The sequence below is a fragment of the Saimiri boliviensis genome, chromosome 10 (genome assembly GCF_048565385.1).
Source record: "Saimiri boliviensis isolate mSaiBol1 chromosome 10, mSaiBol1.pri, whole genome shotgun sequence".
NCBI classification, from domain to species: domain Eukaryota; kingdom Metazoa; phylum Chordata; class Mammalia; order Primates; family Cebidae; genus Saimiri; species Saimiri boliviensis.
In genome coordinates, this window is record NC_133458.1 from 20,287,436 (window position 1) to 20,309,511 (window position 22,076).

General features: G+C 35.5%; 1 protein-coding gene and 1 non-coding gene across 4 annotated transcripts in view; one reads left to right on the forward strand and one right to left on the reverse strand.

Annotated features, from left to right (window-relative positions):
* Positions 1–22,076, forward strand: part of PTN (pleiotrophin) — a 116,636-nt gene that overhangs the window by 49,352 nt on the left and 45,208 nt on the right. The window contains exon 1 of one of the 3 annotated variants that reach the window (XM_010340362.3): positions 14,773–14,849. The exons of the other annotated variants lie outside the window; for them this stretch is intronic. Coding sequence (XP_010338664.2) covers positions 14,791–14,849 — 59 coding nt within the window. The 5' untranslated portion in view covers positions 14,773–14,790. Of the gene's footprint in view, positions 1–14,772; positions 14,850–22,076 lie in introns of those variants that run through there. 3 annotated transcript variants of the gene reach the window in all.
* Positions 11,059–11,134, reverse strand: LOC120365486 (small nucleolar RNA SNORD81). Its single transcript, XR_005580412.1, has one exon. It is a non-coding gene; the product is annotated as a small nucleolar RNA SNORD81 (small nucleolar RNA).

Sequence of the window (22,076 nt, forward strand, 5' to 3'; positions counted from 1 at the left end):
GCAGAAGAGGTGAGAGCAGAGACTGAGGCAGCTGATAGTTCACTAGCTAGGTTCAAGTTCCTTCATCAGTTTGCTCTATAGCTTTCTGGAGGGCAAAGCTCCATTTAATGTACTTATTGGCACTGGTGAAGTGGAAAAAATTAGTATAGTGAAGCACAAATATAATGTGAGCAGCATACTTAATCTTAATTTTTTATAACCACATAAAAAAAGGAAAAGTAAACAGATGAAATTAATTCTATTTTATTTAATCCAATATGTAAAAAATATTTTTACCGTGTAAATCAATATAAACTTATGTATGATATATTCATTTTTTTCCTACTGGTTTTGAAATTCTGTGTGTATTTTACACTTACATCATCTCTCCATTCAGACTAGCCACATTTTAAGTATTCATCAGTCACATGGGACTAGTGCCCATATGATTGGAAAATGAGACTCCAGAAGAGATGGAAAATTGCGTCTTGGCCAGGCAGCAATTGGTAAGCTACTCTTAGTTCACATCCCAGTCCTTGATATTTCAGCAGAGCTACAATGGTGTCTGCCTTGAGAATATCAGATATCTAATCAAAATATTTATCTGAAAGTCTAAGCAATAAGAAAAGAACATTTTGAATAATATCTACTATATGTTAAGCTCCATAAAGACCAGGACTGAGCCTGTGTTACTTATTGTTCTATGTGTAATAACTGATTGAATGAATATTTGGAACATTTTTACGTTCATTTTTGTTCACAGAGTCTTTAAAATCTGATGCATATTTCACACTTACAGTACATTTCCAGTCTGACTACTTACATTTCGTGGGCTTAATAGCTGCAAATGGCTAGTGACCACTGTGTTAGGCAGGAGAGGTCTAGATCATTGGGATACAGGATTGACTCTGTCATCAACATAAGTCAGCAGATGGGTGACCCAGGGCAAATTATTTTATTTCTTTTTTACTGTTTGCCAAACTCTCTGAAAGCATGAGTTCCAGCTTAAAATTCCATGAATCACCTTATATGAAAAAACAAAAACAAAACAAAACAGCAGTGATATCTGACGCCCATACCTAATCCCATACCCACTTAATCAAAACAGCCATCTTTATCACTATTTCAAATAATTTGGCTAATGGAAATGGCAGGCATCTTTATTTGCATTCCATGTCTTCCTCCGAATGTACAAATACACATGCTACAAGGATACGTTGCTAGAAGCACTGAGTGGAAGTTCAAGACACAATATACACTGGGCTTTTCAGTGACTACAACTTGGCCTGCTTTCTGGTGGCTGAGGTGGATGGCAGAGAAACTTGCTACCAGGCCAGACTCTCTTGGTGGGGCATGAGATGGTCTGGTAGGGAGTGGGTGATTCTAATTTGGCTTCTGACTAGACACTTGACTGCCAAGCAAAGCAGACAGGGTCTAAGTTTAAAAAGAAAACTTAAGTGTCAGGACCAAGGCTGTTGTACATCATGATGCAAACTGTTCTCTGCACGAAGCTGCCCAAGCCAGAGAGAGAGTTTGGAGGAAAATATATGCTCAGGGTACTCTTCTGTGGGCTTGTGTTCACCTGGAGGAAGAGGTGCCTTCTTAAATTTTGTTCAAGCAGTTCATGGGCCATCCACAGCTCTATTAAGGACCTAAGAAGAATGTATTAGCAGCTTAGCTGGATGGAAGAACTCCCCATCCAGCTAAGCTGAAAAAAATAACAACCACCACAACAAGAATAATTTAAAAAATCAGTTTGAAACTAAGGTCTTAAATATGGAAGCCTTAATATATCTACATTTTTGCCTAAATAAGTATTATTTATTTCTGGGAAGTAAAATAAAAGGGGAAAAAAGACGGGGAAACTCTATAAATACATGTATAAGAACAGACTCAAGATACAGTTGTGATACTCCATCAACAGTTTTTGTTTGGACAATATATCAAAACTTTTTTTCCTTCAATTTTAAATTATTCAACTTAAAAAGGAAGGTCATAGGACAGAGTCTTTAGGGCAGTGGAACTTCTCTGTATGATGCTATAATGGTGGATACATTCTACATTTGTCCAAATGCATAGAATGTATGACACCAAGAATGAACCCTAATGTAAGTATGGATTTTGGGTGAAGACTTATCAACATAAGTTCATTAATTATAACATATATATCACTCTGGAGGAGATGCTGATTATGGGGGAGGTTGTGTGTGGGGGCAGGGAGTACACAGGAAATCTCTATTTCTCACTCTGTTTTGCAGTGAACCTAAAACTGTGCTAGAAACAAAGTCTATTTTTAAAAAAAGTAAACTCAGGACATGAGTTTGCCATCTTTATGATGCTGAGTATGGTAGAATCATCCACAGCTTCACATTCCAAGATGAAATATTTCTGTCTTCCTCAGCACCCTGAACAAGAAACTCCACTCTAATTACTACCATTTCAAGTATGCTAGCCCAGAAACTTTATCAATCATATGAGGAATAACTTCTAAAGATATTTAGGGGTGTTTGCTTTTTAAATTCTTCCTCAGCATAGTGATACAGCTTGGGAGGTGGAAGGATGGCTGCCCCGTATGCACAGACACTAGCTTCAGTCACCTGTGTCTCATCACATCAGTCAGGAACTAGGAGCTAGTTCCATCTATTTATGGATCCTACCTTTTCTCTTTCATCTCTCAGCTTCACTGTTAAGCAGTTTTAGACCTAAGCCAATTCAGGTGTTCAGCTCCATCACAAGACCCATCTTATGTTAACCCATTTAGAAGACCAGGAAAGCCTTATATCTTGTTACATTTTGAGAAGAATGCAAAATGGTAAGTGTCGTGACATGGCAACTATGTAAAAACGAATGAATATGTATGTGAGTAAAGGATAGAAGGTAATTAGGAATTCAAACAATTTTGATAGAGTGTTAGGACTAAAGATTTAGTTATTTTCTTTTTCAAGTTTTAAAAATATTGGGCTATTTGACATTTTGGTTACTTTTTTTCCCATCTAGAAAATGACCCCACCAATATGCCAAAACTCACCCATCCACTTGACCCTGAATGGAATACAGTCAGCCCTCCCTTTCTGTGGGTTCCACATGTGGGGATTTAGTCAACCCAGAATTGAAAATATCCGGGAGAGAAAAATAGATGGTTGCATCTGTACTGAACATGTATAGACTTTTGTTCTTGTCATTATTCCCTAAACAATGCAGTACAGCAGCTATTTACATAGTATTTACATTGTATTGGGCATTTATATTATTAGTCTGTTCTCACACTGCCAATAAAAATGTACCTGAGATGGGGTAATTTATAAAGAAAAGAGGTTTAAGGGACTCACAGTGCCACATGGCTGGGGAATTCTCACAAACATGGCAGATGATGAAAGAACAGAGGGACATTTTACATGGTGGCAGGCAAGAGGGCATATGCAGGGGAACTCTCCTTTATAAAACTATCAGATCTCATGAGACTTATTCACCAGACAAATTTATTTTTACTTTTTCCTCTCGTCTTCTCAAGCTGAAGAAAGGAGTCCATCCTAGAGCTATGAGTTGAGTGAATTGCACTCCCTGGGGTGCAATTCTCTCGGCCACCCTGGCTGGTATACCCCATGTCCACTGACTCTAAGCCCAACACACCAGCAGGACTTACTCAGAAATTGCAGTTCTTGTGGCCTAGACTGTCCTTTAAGTTTATTTAAGATCCCAGAGCACTTTACTCTGTGACTTATGAGTTCTGGGCTAGCCAAAACTCTGGTTCTGAATATTGGGATAGATGATTCCCCTCTGAGTAGGCCTGGTCTACTCAGCAGCAAATATTTATATAGGAAACATCTATTTCTCCTCTGGAAATATGTTTGTAGTAACTATTTTGAATACAAAGCAGTTCTAAAAGTTTTGAATTTCAACACAATTACTGTTAATAACTGTTTATTTTAAATATGTTAATAAAAGTTTTTTAATATAAAAAGAGTAGATTAGTTGATTTTGATTCTTTAATATCATAGCAAAGTGTTCAATGTAACAAAACCTGTTGGATTTTTCTATAATAAATATGAGCACCTAGTCGCCTAAAAAAATCATTGTTTATTGCTGTTCTTTTAAATTTTAATATTTCTGAAAGTTAAATGAAGGCTGTTTGCCTGATATGACAGATTTTTCCCACAGCAGGGCAAAATTTTGAGAAATCTGGGTGCATGATTAGACATCACAATCCTTTTCACACATCAGATACAAATGGTTAAATTATCTTCATGACTATGAGATCATGCATGCAAAATAAACAAATTTAAATGTGTATACAGTTACCTGTGATCTGGAAATAAAGTACATGTTGCTAATGAACTGTAATTATTTGTTCTCACACTAACAGATTTTTGTGTGGTAACTGATGTCTCTTATTAGAAGCAGTCCATGAATTGCCATTACTGAAACTCACCAGTTTTATGGTAAATGGCAAAAGATCTTTTTCTGTTCTTAAGAATGTCAAGGTTTTGAAATCTGTTTTTCTCACCACAACTGCAGAGACTTGATTTTATGGGCAATTAAGAGAAATTGTATTCAATTATAGAAATTATACTAACTTAGAAAGCATGATGTATTTTTCATAATTTTCTGTCATTCTTTACCTCTTCAATAGTAAAGACTTCCAACCAACTACTAATGGGTTTCTTTCAATGCTAATATTTCAATATTTTGGCTATTCTAAGAGAAGTTTCTCTAGTGATAATATAATTTAAAATATAATTTTTGCACCCAAATATTTATTTTATTTTCTTGAACTGTTGAGTGTTCATGAGAAGCTCATAGAATCTTTTGTTTCATGGGCCATAAATAAACCCCAATCCACTACTTCAGCACATTTCTTATTATAATGCACCCTATAATGTTACAGGCCGTTATACAGATGTTTTCTGTTATTGTAAGGTGGCAGACAGCGACATTGAAATGTCTGTTTGTTTTAGAGAGATTGTGTGAACTCAGTCTTGACTCTTAAGGTAATCATTTTTTAACTATAGAAACCTAAATGTACTCAAGCATGTTTGCCCTTCCAGTTAATTGATCTATTTAAATGTTTCAACATAACAACTCAGTGAAAGATACGATCTTGTTTTTCTTAATTTGATACAAATAAAAAGATAAGACTAGTTCTCTAATTTCTGCTTCACTATGTATCTTTTCTGATGCGATTTGACAATTGATATCAAGCACACTGTGTATATAGGAAGTTCCTAAGTTACGTTCTTTGGGTTTATTATTATAAACAATGCTACTCTGTTTTGCAATGTAATAAAACTAGAATCTAAATGTATTAGATTTTCTTTTTCAGTATATGGTTGTAGTCCTCTTTAGGTGAAATAGATGAACCCTAAGTACAGATGGCGGTATCTCCATTTGAACAACATGGTGCACAATTTTGTTTCAAGACTAACATTTTCCTTAGGAAGGGAAGTTGCTTAGATCTGAATTTTTTGCCTAGAGATCCAGATGTTGGATGTAAGTAATCTACTTTTTGTAGGATGGAGAAAGAATCAGACTCACTTTAAAGCCAAAATATACTGGCCATTAACTTTGATCCAATATTAAAATGTTCCCCAAAAAAGAACATAGACAACACTAAGAAGTCTAAGGAAACTCTATGTTGAATGTTTTCACCTGTAACCATAATATTGGTGACATTGTTATATTACTAAGTTTCAGAAGTGATGCTGAATACTCTGTAGATACCACTTCACTGAATCCTCAAAACAACATGAAGTAGCAACTTACATTTATTCAACATTTATCTAGGTATTTTATTTTAATTATAGCATTTAATCCTCAAAATACATTCAAGATAGTTCTGTTATTCTCTATCTACTGATGAGAAAACTGAATAGTTGTATAATTTATCAAAAATCTTCGTAGTGGTTTTCTGCTGCCACATAACAAATGACTACAAACTTAGTTGTTTATAACAGTGCCCATTTATTAGTTCCCAGTTCTGTTGATCACAGTTTTAAACACAACATGGCTGGTTTCTCTGCTTAGGGTCTCACAAGACTAAAATTGAGGTGTCATTTAGACTGAGTACTTGTCCAGAAGTTCTGCGGTAGAATCGGCTTCCATGCTTATCAGGTTCTTAGCAAAATTCAGTTCCCTGTGAACAGCCGGGAAATGTCATTGATTCCCCATGATTCACTTACCTCCCACCAGGTCCCTCCCATGTCATGGGAATTACTATAATTCAAGGTGAGATTTGTGTGGGGACACAGAGCCAAACCATATCAGTATTATAAATAATCTAGAAATGATTGAAATATACAGAAGATGTGTGTAGGTTATATGCAAATACTGCACTGGTTTATATCAGGGACTTGAATATTCATAGATTTTGGTTTCCATGGGGGTGTGGGAACCAATCCCCCACCAATACAAAGGGATGGTGGTATTTTACATCCATGGTAATGAACATAAAGTAACAAAATTCATGTGCATTTTTATTAGTTCAGGGCAGGTAAAGACTGATGGCTTCTCACACTTTATCAGAATGCTCGTTTTATTCTACAGATGTAAGGGAACACAGAGACTGAATACCATTGAATTACCAGAAGAGAAGGCCAAAGGATGTAATTCCAATAAGAGTGGGAGGTTGAAACCCGGGCCAAGTTACACTATTTCTCAAATATGTCAGAAGAATCCACCATCATTTTAATCTCACTGCCTCTGCCTAGAAATTTAAGTTCCAGTAATTCAGATAGGACATTCAATTTAGAGTATGGCATTTTCATAGTCCCTGAAGTAGAAAGTAAAGTAAGACAGTTTCTCTCAACTGGTTTTAATAGGAGCTTTGAAAAAATGGAGTCAGCGCTTATATCAGAGGACATAAGTGTTGCCCAAGGCTCACTTGGGTACTCTGAGGGTCTGACCAGATCTGGGATGCTGTTGGGGATGTCAGTTGGCACTTGATACTCAAGACAAAACTGGTAGTCAAGGACAATGAGAGACCTGTAGGCAGTGGTCACTAAAGCTGTAGATGCCCAGCCTGTGAGGTACAGGTGCCCAGCTGCCTTCATGTGAACAAATAGTGATCTGATGAGGACGTGAGCCTTGCTCTACATTTAATTCTCAACCTTCATAAAGAATCTTGGATATTTAATAATAATGGTGTTGCTTTGATACAACTAGACTGAGTCACAGTTTCCATCAAATTATTTTGGGAAATGAAAATGACTACAGTGCCATTTTTCTGATAATAAACATATACTATAAAATATAGTATTTACAAAATGTAGATAATTTTGAAAATATTTTTTAAATGCCCCGCATTCCACAGATAACTTCTTTAAAAAATTTGGCATATTGCATGTTTGTGTGTGAATGTGTGTATACATATGTACTTTTTTTTTTTTTAACAAAATGGGTTTGTAGTATACAGACAGAATCAACTTCTCATGGGAATAAATGTATATCACAATTTTTTGTGCATAACTATAAGTCACATTTTAGAGATGTATTTAATAAATCCCATATTGATTATTGACAATTTTTCATCATTCAGCTTCAATCATTTTGAAACTATAGTTCAAACTTTAAAAAAACACTTTGAATATTGCTTAAATATATCTTTAAAATGCTCCACATTGTGTGATGAATAGAAATGTTTGATGTGGGGAAAAAAACCCACTTATTTCAAGTAAAAAAAATACTATTTTTAACTTTTTTGAAATCAGAAGAGAATAGGAAAGGGGAACATAACCCCATGTTTTGCTGAAACATTTTAAGTCAGCTCTGAAAATAAAATATGGTTTTGAGGGAAGTCAGAAGCCCTTGAATGTCATCTACTGGCCACCCTACCGCACCCTCAAATTCTTGAAGTTGGTCTTGAGTCAGTCACTTGTCCTCTCTATGTATTCATTTCTTGCACTATAAGGAGAGATAATATTAATAATTTATCTACTCTACTTGGTTATAATAAGGTTCAGGTGATATAATGAATGTGGTAATACATTGGGCACTCTAAAGCATTACTTACATAGTATGATTAATTACTAATGCGACCATTATTTATTTTATAATTCCATATGATCAGATGACCAGAGGAATTTGATGAACCTACTACTATTGATCTTTTCTTGCAAATGTGTTTATAAAAAATTGGATTATATTTTTTACAGATAAAGTAAGCTCATTTTCAAGTTAACAAGAAGTACCCATTAAAGTCCTAATCACAAGTTAACACTTGTTTTCTAAAAGTATTTAGAACACCATTTGTTTTTATTGCCTTATGATATGGTTTGGCTGTGTCTCCACCCAAATGTCATCTTGAATTCCCATTTGTTATGGGAGGGACCCGGTGAGAGGTAATTGAATCATGGGGGCAGGTCTTTCCCATGCTTTACTCATGATAGTGAATAAGCCTAACAAGATTTGACGGTTTTAAAAGGGGAAGTTTCCCTACAGGAGCTCTCTCTTTTTGCCTGCTGCCATCCATGTAAGATGTGAATTGCTCCTCCTTACCTTCCACCATGATGGTGAGGCTTCCTCAGCCATGTGGAACTGTGAGTCCAGTTAAACCTCTTTGTTTTGTAAACTGCCCAGTCTGGGGTATGTCTTTATCAGCAGCATGAAAATGGACTAATATACCATGTAACAAATTACTAGAAATGTAATGACTTAAAACAATTCCTATTGATTAACTCACAGTTATGTGAACCAGAAGTTCAGGTATGATGTGGTTCAGTTCTCTGCTCAGGGTCTTGAAACTGAAATCAAATGGTGGTGAGACTGTGCTTCTTTTTGGAAATTTTGGGGAAGAATTCACTTAGAAGCTAATTCAGGTCATCAGCCATATTCAGTTGTTGCAGTTGCAGGAATGAGGTCCCCCTTTCCTTGCTGTCAGCTGTGGGCCACTTAGCTCCTAGAAACCGTCCTTGCCATGTGACCCTTCCATCTCAAAGCCAGCAGGAGAATTTCCTTGGGCCATCTTCCTCTCACACTTGAAATGTCTGACTTCCTCTGTCTCTGACCCCAGGACCCAGATTTAATGGCCTCAGGTAATTAGGTCAGGACCACCTAGATAATATCCCTATTTTAAGGTTGCCTGATTTGGAACCTTAATGTCATCTGTGAAATCCCTTTACAGCAATACTTGGATTCATGGTTGCTTGAATGATAAGAGAAGTTGTGTGTTCTTGGGAGTATCTTTGAATTCTGCCTATGACACATCTGAAATCCAAGGTTATCTTCCAGTGATTCACAGGACAGCTCTTTCCCTTGGATGAAAAAAGAAACACTCCAGTGTAAAAGTCATTTGAAGTGCTAGGGTGCTGAGAGAACATATTGTAATACCAGTGCTCTAATTTTGTGACAATAGCTATGCTCCCTGCTTTTATCAATCCTAAGAGAATAGGTTTAGAAGTTGGATATAACAAGTTCAAATCTTGCTTTTACCACTTCCTGTATGAGGTGAGTGACATGCTGAACCTGTTTGTTTCTGTTTTCCATTTGTAAATGGTAGTAATACTACCTACTTTGCAAGGTGATTGTGACTATTAAATAAGAATATGTGTGCATATAAACACATCTTACTATAGCACCTGCATATATATGCAAAATAAATAGTAATCTTAACATTGCTTCAGTGGGGAAGTTTATATTACTATCCAGTGTGGAGGCTTTCATTATTATCTGATTTGAAATATTTTCTTCCCTTGGCATTTTAAAATTAAATCCACCATCCAGCAGAAGGTATGATTCTGCTCCTTTTGTAGTTTACTGAAAGAGTTTTCCAATAATATTATTATTCATGAATATATTATGTATAACTTTAGTTTTCTTGAGGAATAATAGGTCTAAACTTTCAAACTTCAAATGTAAGTTCCCCACCCCCACAAATAAATGTTCATTTCCATCTCTGCACTTGGTTTTAGCCAAAAGGCCAAGAAGCAATTTTTTTTTCCTTTCCATTTCTATGCAAATATGCATTCTTTGATTTTAAGGTCCCAATGCTAAATTTAAAAAACACATTTAGCTTTAGATAAAATTAAGTAAATACATCTGATGATAAAAATCTGTGCTGTTTTCATTGGAGGCCACTGGAATGTGGTCAGATATCCTCTAAAGTATAGAAAATAATTATAAGTCACATTTAACATATTGGAGAACTGGGTGGGCAAGGTGTGCTTCATGTCACCTGAGACCTGAGGTACAAACTCGAGATGAAGGCCAGCCAGAGCTCCTCAGTTACTCTTATTATGTTAGGAAATGTTTGGCCAGGAAAATGAGACAGTATAACCAATTCATAACTTTGTTACATCATAAAATTTTTGAAAGCCAATATAGCCAAAAAATTGACTCATCTGAGTAAATTGCTCAGGGTAACAGCTTGTTTATTTTTTATTTTATTTTATTTTATTTTTGAGACTGAGTTTCACTATTATTGCCCAGGCTGGTGTACAGTGGCACAATTTCAGCTCATGGCAACCTCTGCCTCCTGGGTTCAAGCAATTCTCCTGCCTCAGCTTCCCAAGTAGCTGGGATTACAGGCACACGACACCGTACCTGGCTAATTTTTGGTTGAGACAGGGTTTCTTCATGTTGGTCAGGCTGGCCTCGAACTCCCAACCTCGGGTAATCTGCCCACCTTGGCCTCTCAAAAGTGCTGGGATTACAGGGTGAACAGCTCGTTTATTAAACAATTCATTTATTGAAACTCACTGTAAGACCTTTACCTCACTAAACTATTATAATATGAACTTTGCTGAATCGTAATCAATTCCCTGCTTTGAAAGCTTCAACTTACATCACTTGAGACCCGACCCCAAAGCCCTGGAAATATCCTCTTTCACCTATTCCTCCTGAGACACTAAGATGTAGTCAAGGTTATCCTATTTGTTGCTGTGGTAAGTCAATAGATTTTTCTGGTTGGTTTTCTAGGGGAACTCAACTGTTGAAAGTAATTATCATATGTATCTTTTATAATCTGGAAAAAACATTATTAAAGAAAATAAGTCATTTAATAGGCCCCGCTGGCTTCAGAATGAACCGTACTATAGACATTTTTGAGCACATAAAATGTAAGCATCTTTTTTTCCTATCCGTTTTTGACATTATATCAGATCTTTTATTGTCATCAAGTAATCAGTGAGAGAGTTCAAACTGTGGCGAGATCATCATGTATTTGTAGGACTTTTAATTGCATGGAACATTTTGTCATATTGAATATAGGCATCATCACATTTTCATGAAAACCTTCAAGTTTTAGTTTAAGTTCTTTATGGATGAGGGTCATATAGTATATTTTTTATGTCCACAGAATCTTGAATATAACAGAACTAAACAAATTCTGGTTGTTGGATTAGGAGTTTAAGGACCGATTTAAGGTCACTCCCTCTTTTAAAATTCTGCGAAAAAAACCGCATATTTTGTTTTACTTATTTCACATCCTAGGTGACCCTAAGCAGAAAGAAACTCCATGTCATACCAACAATAGCGGACAAGCTTTAAATATACATAGTAGTGATCAGGTTTGGGCCACTTAAATTACTTTTTACAAGTCCTCTGGAAATAAAAGTTATTTGAAAGAAGCACTAAAAGTAGAGGTAACAGCTAATTGTTTATAAACTATGCATATGAAATGCAAAAGGAGGCAACAGAAACATTTTTATGAACCAAACAGCAAATATCACATCATTTGGGGAACAAGCCTCATTTATTCAATGTGCTGCTTTGTAAACATAGCACAGAGATTTTAATCTATAAAATGGGTTAGCTGATCATTACTTTCATGAAACACAAATGAGAGTTATTACATAATAAACAGAATAACTAAGACTCAAATCAGGTTAACTTCTTATCTGGCTTCGGTATTAACTATCTATGTGGTTGGGAGTAAGTTATGCAATCTATGAAATCTTCAATTTTATAGTCTATTAACTGCAAATTAACAATGCCTGCCATGTTTATCTCACAGTGATTTTATAGAATTGAGCAAGATCGAATCATACCATTTGGGGGTGAAAAGTAGTTAAGGCTTGTTTAGTCCAACTAAGTATGGAAATAGGCTTTGAAGAAAAAAGTTTAGTACCGTATTTATGGTACCTTTGATTTTTAAATTATTCTTCAAAATATTTATGTACTTTCCCAAGAGATGTGCTTATCTCTACATTTGCATCACCCAGCCTGGTACCTGGTATTTACTGTGCATTCACACTATAAATTTGTTCAGTCTAAATGAATAATTAAGTAAAATGAAATTATTTCTCCTTCGCTGAATAGACTGGCTCACTTTTCTCCCGTTTTACTCTTCTGTGTGTTAATTTGCTTGACATATTCATAAGTTGGATATGATGATCTTATTCTGCCACTCTGAGGTATTATGATAACTTAAGGTGAAAATGGGAATTGATCATAAGAAAGATCTCTTGCTGGAAGCTGGTAACATGAGTTGCTATCGAGGTTTTCTAAAAGTTTAGTGAAAACAGGCCAGAGGGAGCAAGTAACCGTGAATAGCAGGGTTTGTTTAGAGAGCTGAGGGCTCGTACCTTTATGTAGGAAGTTTTCCAACTAACAAACTTTGTAGGTACAGTTTTATAAAAGGTACTGCAATACTTTCCAATGTTGCTGATTACATGCCTTATAACTATACCTCAATGACTTTATCTATCTTCATTCATGTCAATATTATAAACTCTGTGGGTGCTTCTATTAGGGTAAACTGAGTTATTGGGAGTTACTTGACTCCTCTCTAAATGACTCTAAGTTAGGTGCATATGAGCTTTAAAGAATAATTTCCCCATGTTTTCCTTTATTTTTATTGGATGCCAATACTTTGGCTGTAGCATGTATTTTCCTTCTATTTTCTACAGACTTGAAAACCAGATAACCAAGACTGTAGAATATATGCAAAATTCAAAAGATAATGATTGATATTCTAAGAGTATCAACCACATGATGTTGTTTTATTGTGTTTGGCTGGTCAGTCTTTTAAAATTCATTCACTTATTCACCATTTGCCACGTGCCTAGGCACTTTACTGGAGACAGGGGTAGAAAGATGATATAGGACACATACTTCTAGATACATGAAGTAGCTGGATTTATACTCCAATTAAAAAAAATGTTATTGTATGGTCTAAAGGAAATACTGTGATCCAGGTTAGCAACTACTTTATTTTTATTTTTATTTTTATTTTTGAGACGGTGTCTGACTCTGTCTCCAGGCTGGAGTGCAGTGGTACCATCTTGGCTCACTGCAACCTCCACCTACCAGGTTCGAGCGATTTTCCTGCTTCAGCCTCTTGAGTAGCTGGGACTGCAGGGACACACCACCAAGTCTGCTTAATTTTTATATTTTCAATAGAGACATGGTTTTACCAAGTTGGCCAGGCTGGTCTCGAACTCCTGACTCCAAATGATCTGCCCACCTTGGCCTCTCAAAGTGCTGGGATTACAGGCATGAGCTAACATGCCCGGCCTAGGTTAGCAACTACTTAAAATTCAGTTAAAATTTGCAACTGCAAAGTAATATTTTCTAATCTATTTGAATGCTAGTTCCTGATGTCATAGTCATATCAGATTCATTATAATCAGAGTTAATTCTGTATCCTGTTATCTGTGTATGAGTTGATAGGAATTCAACCTCATTTCTCACTGAGAAAAATTAAATGAAATTTAGTGTATAGAACCAGCTCAATATCAGGAAGAACTTTCTAACAATTTGAACTTCTCAAAAATGGAATGTACTGGTTTGCTCATGACCTTTGCTTTCTTACTATTTATTTATATTAAGCTCGTAGTCAAGTAATACCTTCAGTGTAAGCTATGAAACAATGTGAAACAAGTTGTTTTCTAATACTTATTTAAGCTGTTGATTTAAATGTATTCAAATGCAGGATTTTAAAATTATTGTTAGATGTTAATTTATTTTAGGTCAATATTTATTTCATTGAGAACATAGTTAATATTTATTCTATCACCAATGCAATTCCACATTTATTCTAATTTAACATTCCTGCTTGAACTAGAATCCTTTTCATGTTTTTATTCTAATTACTAAGTCTTTACAGAACAGATGAAGGAGGGAATCTTCTGTCAGTTTCTTGTAGGCATTTCTCCAAGTTGACTTCTCCAGAATGTAGTCATCTAACAGTGTATCTACTTCATAATATTATTGTCTAACTAAACACCACTATCTTAGTGGTATATTTTCATAGTATTTGCCAGATCATTTCCTGAAACCAAGATTCTGTAAGGCAATAAAATCACGATCATTAACCACTTTCTCGTAGAACTAAATGAGGTTTCTTTGGCATGACCAAACCATTTTGATCTTTTAGTTTACTCTTTGATGAATTTCCACGGTAGTTTTAGCCTTTAGGCTAATTATTTCTGAGAAGGAGAGAGGTCAGTGAGTGGAAGCATTTGATGCGTCTGAGGAAAGAAAGTTTTTTTTGTTTTTTTTTTTTAAAAAGACCTTCCTCTTTGACATGGTAACTGTGCAGAACTTCAGAAGACCTCTGAAGGTTCAGGAGGAAGCAATTGATTTGTACATACCATTATAAAATCTTATGCTCACTTTCACATTCATTTATCAAAACTGCATGCATTGAATCATTAGGTAAAAGGAGATTGAGGAGGACTATTTGTATGAGGGAGGAGGATAGTGTAAATGAAGTCCAAAAGACCAAGTTAGAAGGAAAGAAAAGTGGGCTTTTAGAGGATACAGTGAGTGATCAGAATCAGCGTCCCTGATTTTTACATTTCCAATTTCTAATAAGTCACATTTCTTTCTTTCTTTTGACATGTTTTTAGCAGCAAACCTTTCATCATTGCTAAAAGTATGATGAAGAATGCAAAGAATGTAGCAGAGTGGATGGGGATGGGTATCCTTATCAAACTGTAAGTCCACTAGAAGTTTTAAACTAACCTCATGAAATGTTCTAGTTTTGGAAGATGTCACTAGGTCTCTAATGAAATAAGTTTGCCAGGCTTCTAACAAGATTTTTCTCTTTCCCAAAGCACCACTCTGAATAATCAATGAAGCCTTTCCTTGATTTCTTTTCTCGTTTTTTTCCTTTTTTTCAGTTCTTCTTTATTTTTTTAGTCAATGAGCTCAGCCCTAAATGAAAGCTGGAGTTGTATGAACTGAATCAGCTGGAAATAGTAGCTGAAAGGCGTGCAAATCAAAGCTGGCAAGTTCAGCTCTTCCGTTCTTGAAGGAGAAGCTAACTTCAATCCAAATGGCTTCCTGGGCAATTGTTTGATTATTCTAGGGTTTTGTTCCTGGTATGGAACCAGGCATTAATAACCTAGTTTTTGCCAGCTAAACCAAGAAAACACACATCTCATCTTTACCTTGCAGTGCCTTAGTACCCATGTGGACACTTCTAGCAGTGTGGGAACTGTGTGGGAAGGGATTTTACATCATTTGTGGAGTGGAGGTGGGAGTGGAGAGGGTAGCCTTCAGGCTCTTTGATATTTCCTGCTCTGCTCTCGCCTAGCACATAGAGAAACTAGGAGCTCTGGAAGTCAAGCAGCCTCATCCTCATTCACTTTGGTACCTATGCTAGGGGCCAGGACTTCTAATATTTTTGCTGGAGATATATATGTCTCCATACACACCCACATTTTCTGGAGTAGAAATTATTTGTCTTTGATTATTTTTAGATAATCACTAGGTATACTGAAAAATCCTTGCAAAGAGAGAAAATCTAATCTAAAGATTACTTTTAAATATAGCAAACTTTCTGATTGTTAAATATTATACTTTATTAAATTAATGTAATGCTTTGTTATGTAACCACTATTAATCATATCATTAATTCAGTGGTTGGTATTTTCTTGTCTTAATTACGTTATTATTTTTTCTTCATGTCTCGAATATTTTTAAAGGCCTCCAAATGCCTAAGTTGCTGGATACTCTGACTCTCATGGCTGATGGATAAAGTGGGCGTGGTGAGGAAGCGAATTCCTGACTCTCTGTTCTGCTTCTGTGCTACTGCTTGTCCACTTACCTCCTCATTTTCTAGTTCAGACTAATAAATTATCAGTCATATATTTAAAGTTTGTATAAGATTATGCTACAATATTAAAAACTCTCTGGATATATTTTATATACACATTAGCTAAGAAACAGAACCTTAAAGCTATGGTATGCATTTCATTTTGTTGAGGTTTTACATAGCTCACACTTTTGTAAGAATATATAGCTTCTCTAAAAACCAAAGTGATAGCTCTCTTCTATCACGCAATTAATGCTATGATAGGCAGACAATTAAATACAGACTTTCTGAATGTTGTAATCATGATATTTGCTCTTCACATGAGTTTCTAGAAAGTTTAAAGCCAAAGTGGGGTAAATTATTGTAAATATATTTGAGTACATAACAGGCACTTTATCTTTTGACCTTACTTTTGAATTTTGTGATTAAGAGCACGAGTGTAGTTTGGTGTTGAACAGGCCTGAGTTCAAACTCTGCTTCTAGCACTTTGTAATCTTAGGCAAGTTACTTAAAATCTCTAACCCACAGTTTCCTCAGCTGTAAAACTGAAATAATATTGATTACTTTCTAAAGTTATGGTGAAAATAAAAGTTGGATATAAAGCTCTTAGCACAGGCAGTCTTTAATACATGCTGGTTATTAAATGTTTCTATTCTTATTACCCTTGGTGTTCAATTTTTTTTAACTTTTAAATTATTCTAAAGTGCATATGTCTTTAAAAGGTGGCTTAAACACTTATTGGAAGAAGTTGGGCTGTAAATAGATTAAATAAGTCAACCAGCAAATAATTACCAAATATCTAAATTTTTTATTCTGAAAGAAATTGAGATTTAGAAGAGTTTCTCAAACTTTCATGTGCAGAAATACGAATTCACCTGGGGATCTTAATCTCATTAAAATGGAGATTGTCATTCAAAAGTTCTGAAGTAAGGCTTGAGAGTCTGCATTTCTAACAAGCACCTGAGTGTGGCCCACACTGCTAGCCCTGAGAGTGGTCTTGTATAACAAGGGGTTCTGAAGAGAGATGTGGATATCCTCCTTAGAGCTTTATAAAAGCACATAGTAGCTGGTTCCATTTCTTGAACTCCTTGAATCATAAATGAAAGCAATGAGATGGTCTCTTATTTCTTACTCTTTATTTTAAAATTTTTTTAAATATGTGTATATATATACATTTTATTGCATTTTAGGTTCTGGGGTACATGTGAAGAACATGCAGGATTGTTTCGTAGGTACATATGTGGCAATGTGGTTTGCTACCTTCATCCCGATCACCTATATCTCCCCATGTTATCCCTCCCCAACTCCCTACCCACCGCTGTCCCTCCCCTAGAACCCCCTACCACAGACCTCAGTGTGTGATGCTTCCCTCCCTGTGTCCATGTGTTCTCATTGTTCGACACCTGCCTATGAGTGAGAACATGCAGTGCTTGATTTTCTGTTCTTGTATCAGTTTGCTGAGAATGATGGTTTCCAGGTTCATCCATGTCCCTACAAAGGACACAAACTCATCATTTTTTATGGCTGCAAAATCTGAAAGAATCACATAGGATTCTGTTTCTAAACCTTCATCGCTTTAACCAAAATCTGAAAGAATCACATAGGATGCTGTTTCTAACTGTCATGGTTTTTTTTCTGTTCTTTTGAGTGATACCAGCCCCCTTAGTTGGCATTTGGCCCCTTGGACAGTCTTTTCCCTTATATTCTATGAACTCTGGAGGACTTTCATTAGGTCACATGGCATATTTCTTAAGCTCTTCTAATATAACTTGGCTGAATCACATAAGTTATCCAGTAGCCAAGAAATAGTCTCTAAACCAATGTTATCTTTTTTTTTTTCTTTTCTTTTTTTTTTCGAGGCGGAGTTTTCGCTCTTGTTACCCAGGCTGGAGTGCAATGGCGCGACCTCGGCTCACCGCAGCCTCCGCCTCCTGGATTCAAGCAATTCTCCTGCCTCAGCCTCCTGAGTAGCTCGGATTACAGGCACGCGCCGCCATGCCCAGCTAATTTTTAGTATTTTTAGTAGAGATGGGGTTTCACCTTGTTGACCAGGATGGTCTCGATCTCTTGACCTTGTGATCCACCTGCCTCGGCCTCCCAAAGTGCTGGGATTACAGGCTTGAGCCACCGCGCCTGGCTTAAACCAATGTTATCTTAAACAAACAATTGTTTCTCAGACAGCTAAATGATCTTTTAACTTCATAATTTCATTAAAACTCCTCTCATTAAGGTTATTAGTGACTTTATATTGCTAATCTCTATGGGAACCTCTCTGTAGAATTTGGCTTTGGTCATCATTCTTATTTTGTGAAAATTTCCTTTTTTTGAGGCGAAGTCTTGCCCTGTCACTCAGGCTGGAGTGCAGCGGAGTGATCTTGGCTCGCTGCAGTCTCCGCCTCCTGGGTTTAACAGATTCTCCTGCCTCAGCCTCCCAAGTCGGTGGGATTCCAGGTGTATGCCACCACACCTGGCTAATTATTTTTTGTATTTTTAGTAGTGATAGGATTTTGCCATGTTGGTCAGGCTGGTCTTGAAACCCTGGCCTCAAGTGATCCACCAGCCTCAGGATACCTAATTGCTGGGATTACAGGCATGAGCTACCACGTGCAGTCTCAGTTTGTGTGGTTTCTGTTTGCTCTCTTTCCTTGTCTCATTACTTTTCTGGCTGCTACCCTTAATTCCCCTAAATCACTAATATAAGAATTAGAATTCTTGCCTCTTGCTTACTTCTTCAGTCCTTGCTCTATGTCTTCTTATTTTATGGTCTTCTCGGGCAATGCCAAATCCTCTTACTTATTCAAATATATTTTTGCAATGCTTTAATTTCTATCTCAAGACTAGAGCTCTCTTCCAGATCCATATCTACCAATTATTTCAACCCAGTTGTCCTACTGGCACCTTAAATTCAATATATCCAAACAGAACTTTGCTACTTTTCCTTAACTTTACTTACTTATTTAAGCCATAATTATTCATATTAAAAGTGGAGAGAGTGATAGTACATAAGTAATTAAATGTTATAATAATTAAATCACATTTAACAGATATCAGATGTTTAGACCATTTTCCTTAGGATAGATCATAGCATGCAATCCTTAGGGAACTGCTTATGAACCCATATTCTATCTGTTGACAACTTATCTCTGGATTAAAAATCAGAAATCTGGAAAATATCGTAAGTTTCTCCTTTCGTCAAATATTCAATTAATTTTATAAGTCCAATACATTGATCTCCTAAAAAAAATGCTTATTTTCTTCTCAGCACACTTATTTTTCGAAGTCACAGTTTAAGTCTGTAATGTATGACCTGTACTATGTCAAGTGGCCCTCTGTCAGCCTCTCTGGCTTTAGCCTCATTGACCTCCACTCACTGTGCTTATTTATTGCCTGCTGAGTGTTCTCTCAGAAATTCAGATTTAATAGTAGTCTTCCTTTGTTCAAAATTCTTTGTGGATCCATATAACTATAGCATCACCAAATTTTTTACGTAACCCTTGTATATGACAAGCAAGAAACATAAGCTTAGTCTTTTCTATCTCAATATAGAAAATATGTCATATTTTCAACTTTCCTCATGGATGTTCCAGCAATATTTAACTAATTGTTGACTTTTGGAATAGATTACACTTACTCAAATCTATAACTTTTCCTGAAGGTTCTTTCTCTTCTAACTTAATTTGCTATTTTAGACTAAACTCAAAATTATGCTCCTCTGGAAGATATTCTTAAATTCTATGAACATACTTGGGTAAATATTCCATTCCCTTTTAAAAGAAAATTTCAATGCAGCAGTTTTCTAATTTTAGTGTATCTTAATTTCATCAGGAAATAATATTTAGTTTGATCAAATATTTTTATTGTAACTGATTAGATGACCATGTGATTTTTCTCCATTATTCCAGTATTATATTAAAGTCTAAAATACATGGGCATTCAATTGTTAAGTTAACCTTGTATCCTAGGGTAAAGATCACTAGTTATGATTTATTAGCTTTAGTTTTGTATTTGTTGGACTTGGTTTAATAGTATTTTTAAAATATTTTAATGTTTATGTTTATTAGGATATTGGTATATAATTTCTTGTAATGTCTTTTCAGGTTTTGGTATCAGGTCAAGTTCATTCATACTGAGTTTTTTCTACTCATGTGAATTTCTCTCTTTTTAGACTTCAGATTATGATTCTGGATTGGTCTGATTATTTATTTAATTCTTTTTTTTTTTTGAGACAGAGCTCACTCTGTCCTCCATGTTGGAATGCAGTGGTGTGATCTCGGCTCACTGCAACCTCTGCTTTCTGGGTTCAAGGAATTCTCCTGCCTCAGCCTCCTGAGTAGCTGGGATTACAGGCGTGTGCCACCATGCCAGGCTAATTTTTTTTTTTTTTTTTGTAATTTCAGTAGAGATGGAGTTTCACCATGTTGGCCAGGCTGGTTTTGAGCTCCTGACCTCAAGTGATTCACCTGCTTCCGCCTCCCAAAGTGCTGGGATTACCAGCGTGAGCCACTGCACCTGTCAAGTTAATCCTTGCATTTTAAAAGTTTATTTTTGCAAATCCATTTGGTATTGTTATGTTTTTCAGATTAATGTAAACCTTTCTAATTATAAAATAACCCTCTTTATTTTGTTAATTCTATTTTGAAGTCTAAATTGGCAAATACTGTTATAGCCACACCATCTTTCTTATGGTGACTATTTCTGTGAGATTATTTCTCCTATCCTTTCAAATACAACCTTTTAGAAAATATATATGTTTAAAATACATCTTTTCTAGGTAGCATACAATTCAGTCTTGCTTGTTTATCTAATTTGACAATCTGGCTTTCTGATTAATGTATTTATTCTACTTGTATTTAATGTAATTATTCATACATTTTGTTTAAATATTCTTTCTTGCTATTTGTTTATTTTGATTTAAAAGGTCAACATATTGCTCTTGCTTTAAATATCTATTTTAAAAATTAACTAAAAGTTTATAATTTATATATTTGCATGATTTTCTTTGTTTTCTGCACCTTTTATTCTATCTCATAGATCTGAGTTTTCATATATATATATAAATATGGATACATATTACATATTATACATACTAACATTATAAGATATATAATACATATACAGCATATAATACATAGATGATATAATACAGCATGTAATATTTTCTTTCAGTCTGAATAACTTTATTTAGGATTTATTGTAATGAAAATTTGCTGATATAAAATTCTTTCAGCCACTTTTTCCTGGGAATATGTTTATTTATTCTAAACTTTTGAAATATATGAATTATAGTTTGCTATTCGTCCTTCTGTCAGATGTTGTTCTATTGTTTTTTAGCATCCATTGTTTTAATTGGAAGTAAGCAAGTGTTCTTATTGTTATTCTACTCTATATATCTGCTTCCCTGGTTGCTTTTAAGATTGTATTGTTTGTTTTCTTTTTATTTGCTTTTCAACAGTTTGAGTATGAAGTATCTATGTGAGGTTTCTTGGTATTTATTATGCTTGAGAGTTGCTGAGTTTCTTGGTTTTGTAGATTGGCATTTTACTCAAATTTTAGAAGTGTCCAACTACTATTTCTTCAAACACTTTGATGTCACAGTCTCCTTTTTCTCCACTTTTGGAATTCCCAACTGGAGTATGGCAGACTGTATAATACTATCCCAGAAGTCACTGAAGTACTATTCATTTTTATAAAAATGAATTTATTGCTGAACATTTTAATTTAGATCATGCAACATGTCGTTGCATGTCTATCATCTATTTATGTATCTATCTATCTATCTAATTATATATTTTGGATGGGCATGGTGGCTCATGCTTGTAATCTAAGCACTTTGGGAGGCTGAGACAGAAGGATCACTTGAACCCAGGAGTTTGAGACCAGCTTCAGCAGCATAGTAGTACCCTGTCTATACAAAAAAATAGAAAATTTAGCCAAGTGTTGTGACATATGCCTGTAGTCACAGCTACTTGAAAGGCTGAGGTGGGAGGACTGTTTGAACCTGGGAGGTTAAGGCTGCGCTGAGCCATGATCATGCCACTCCACTCCATTCTGGATGCCAGGGTGAGACCTTGTCTCAAATTTGTTTTTTCTTGCTTGGGATAACATTGTATGACTATACTACAAT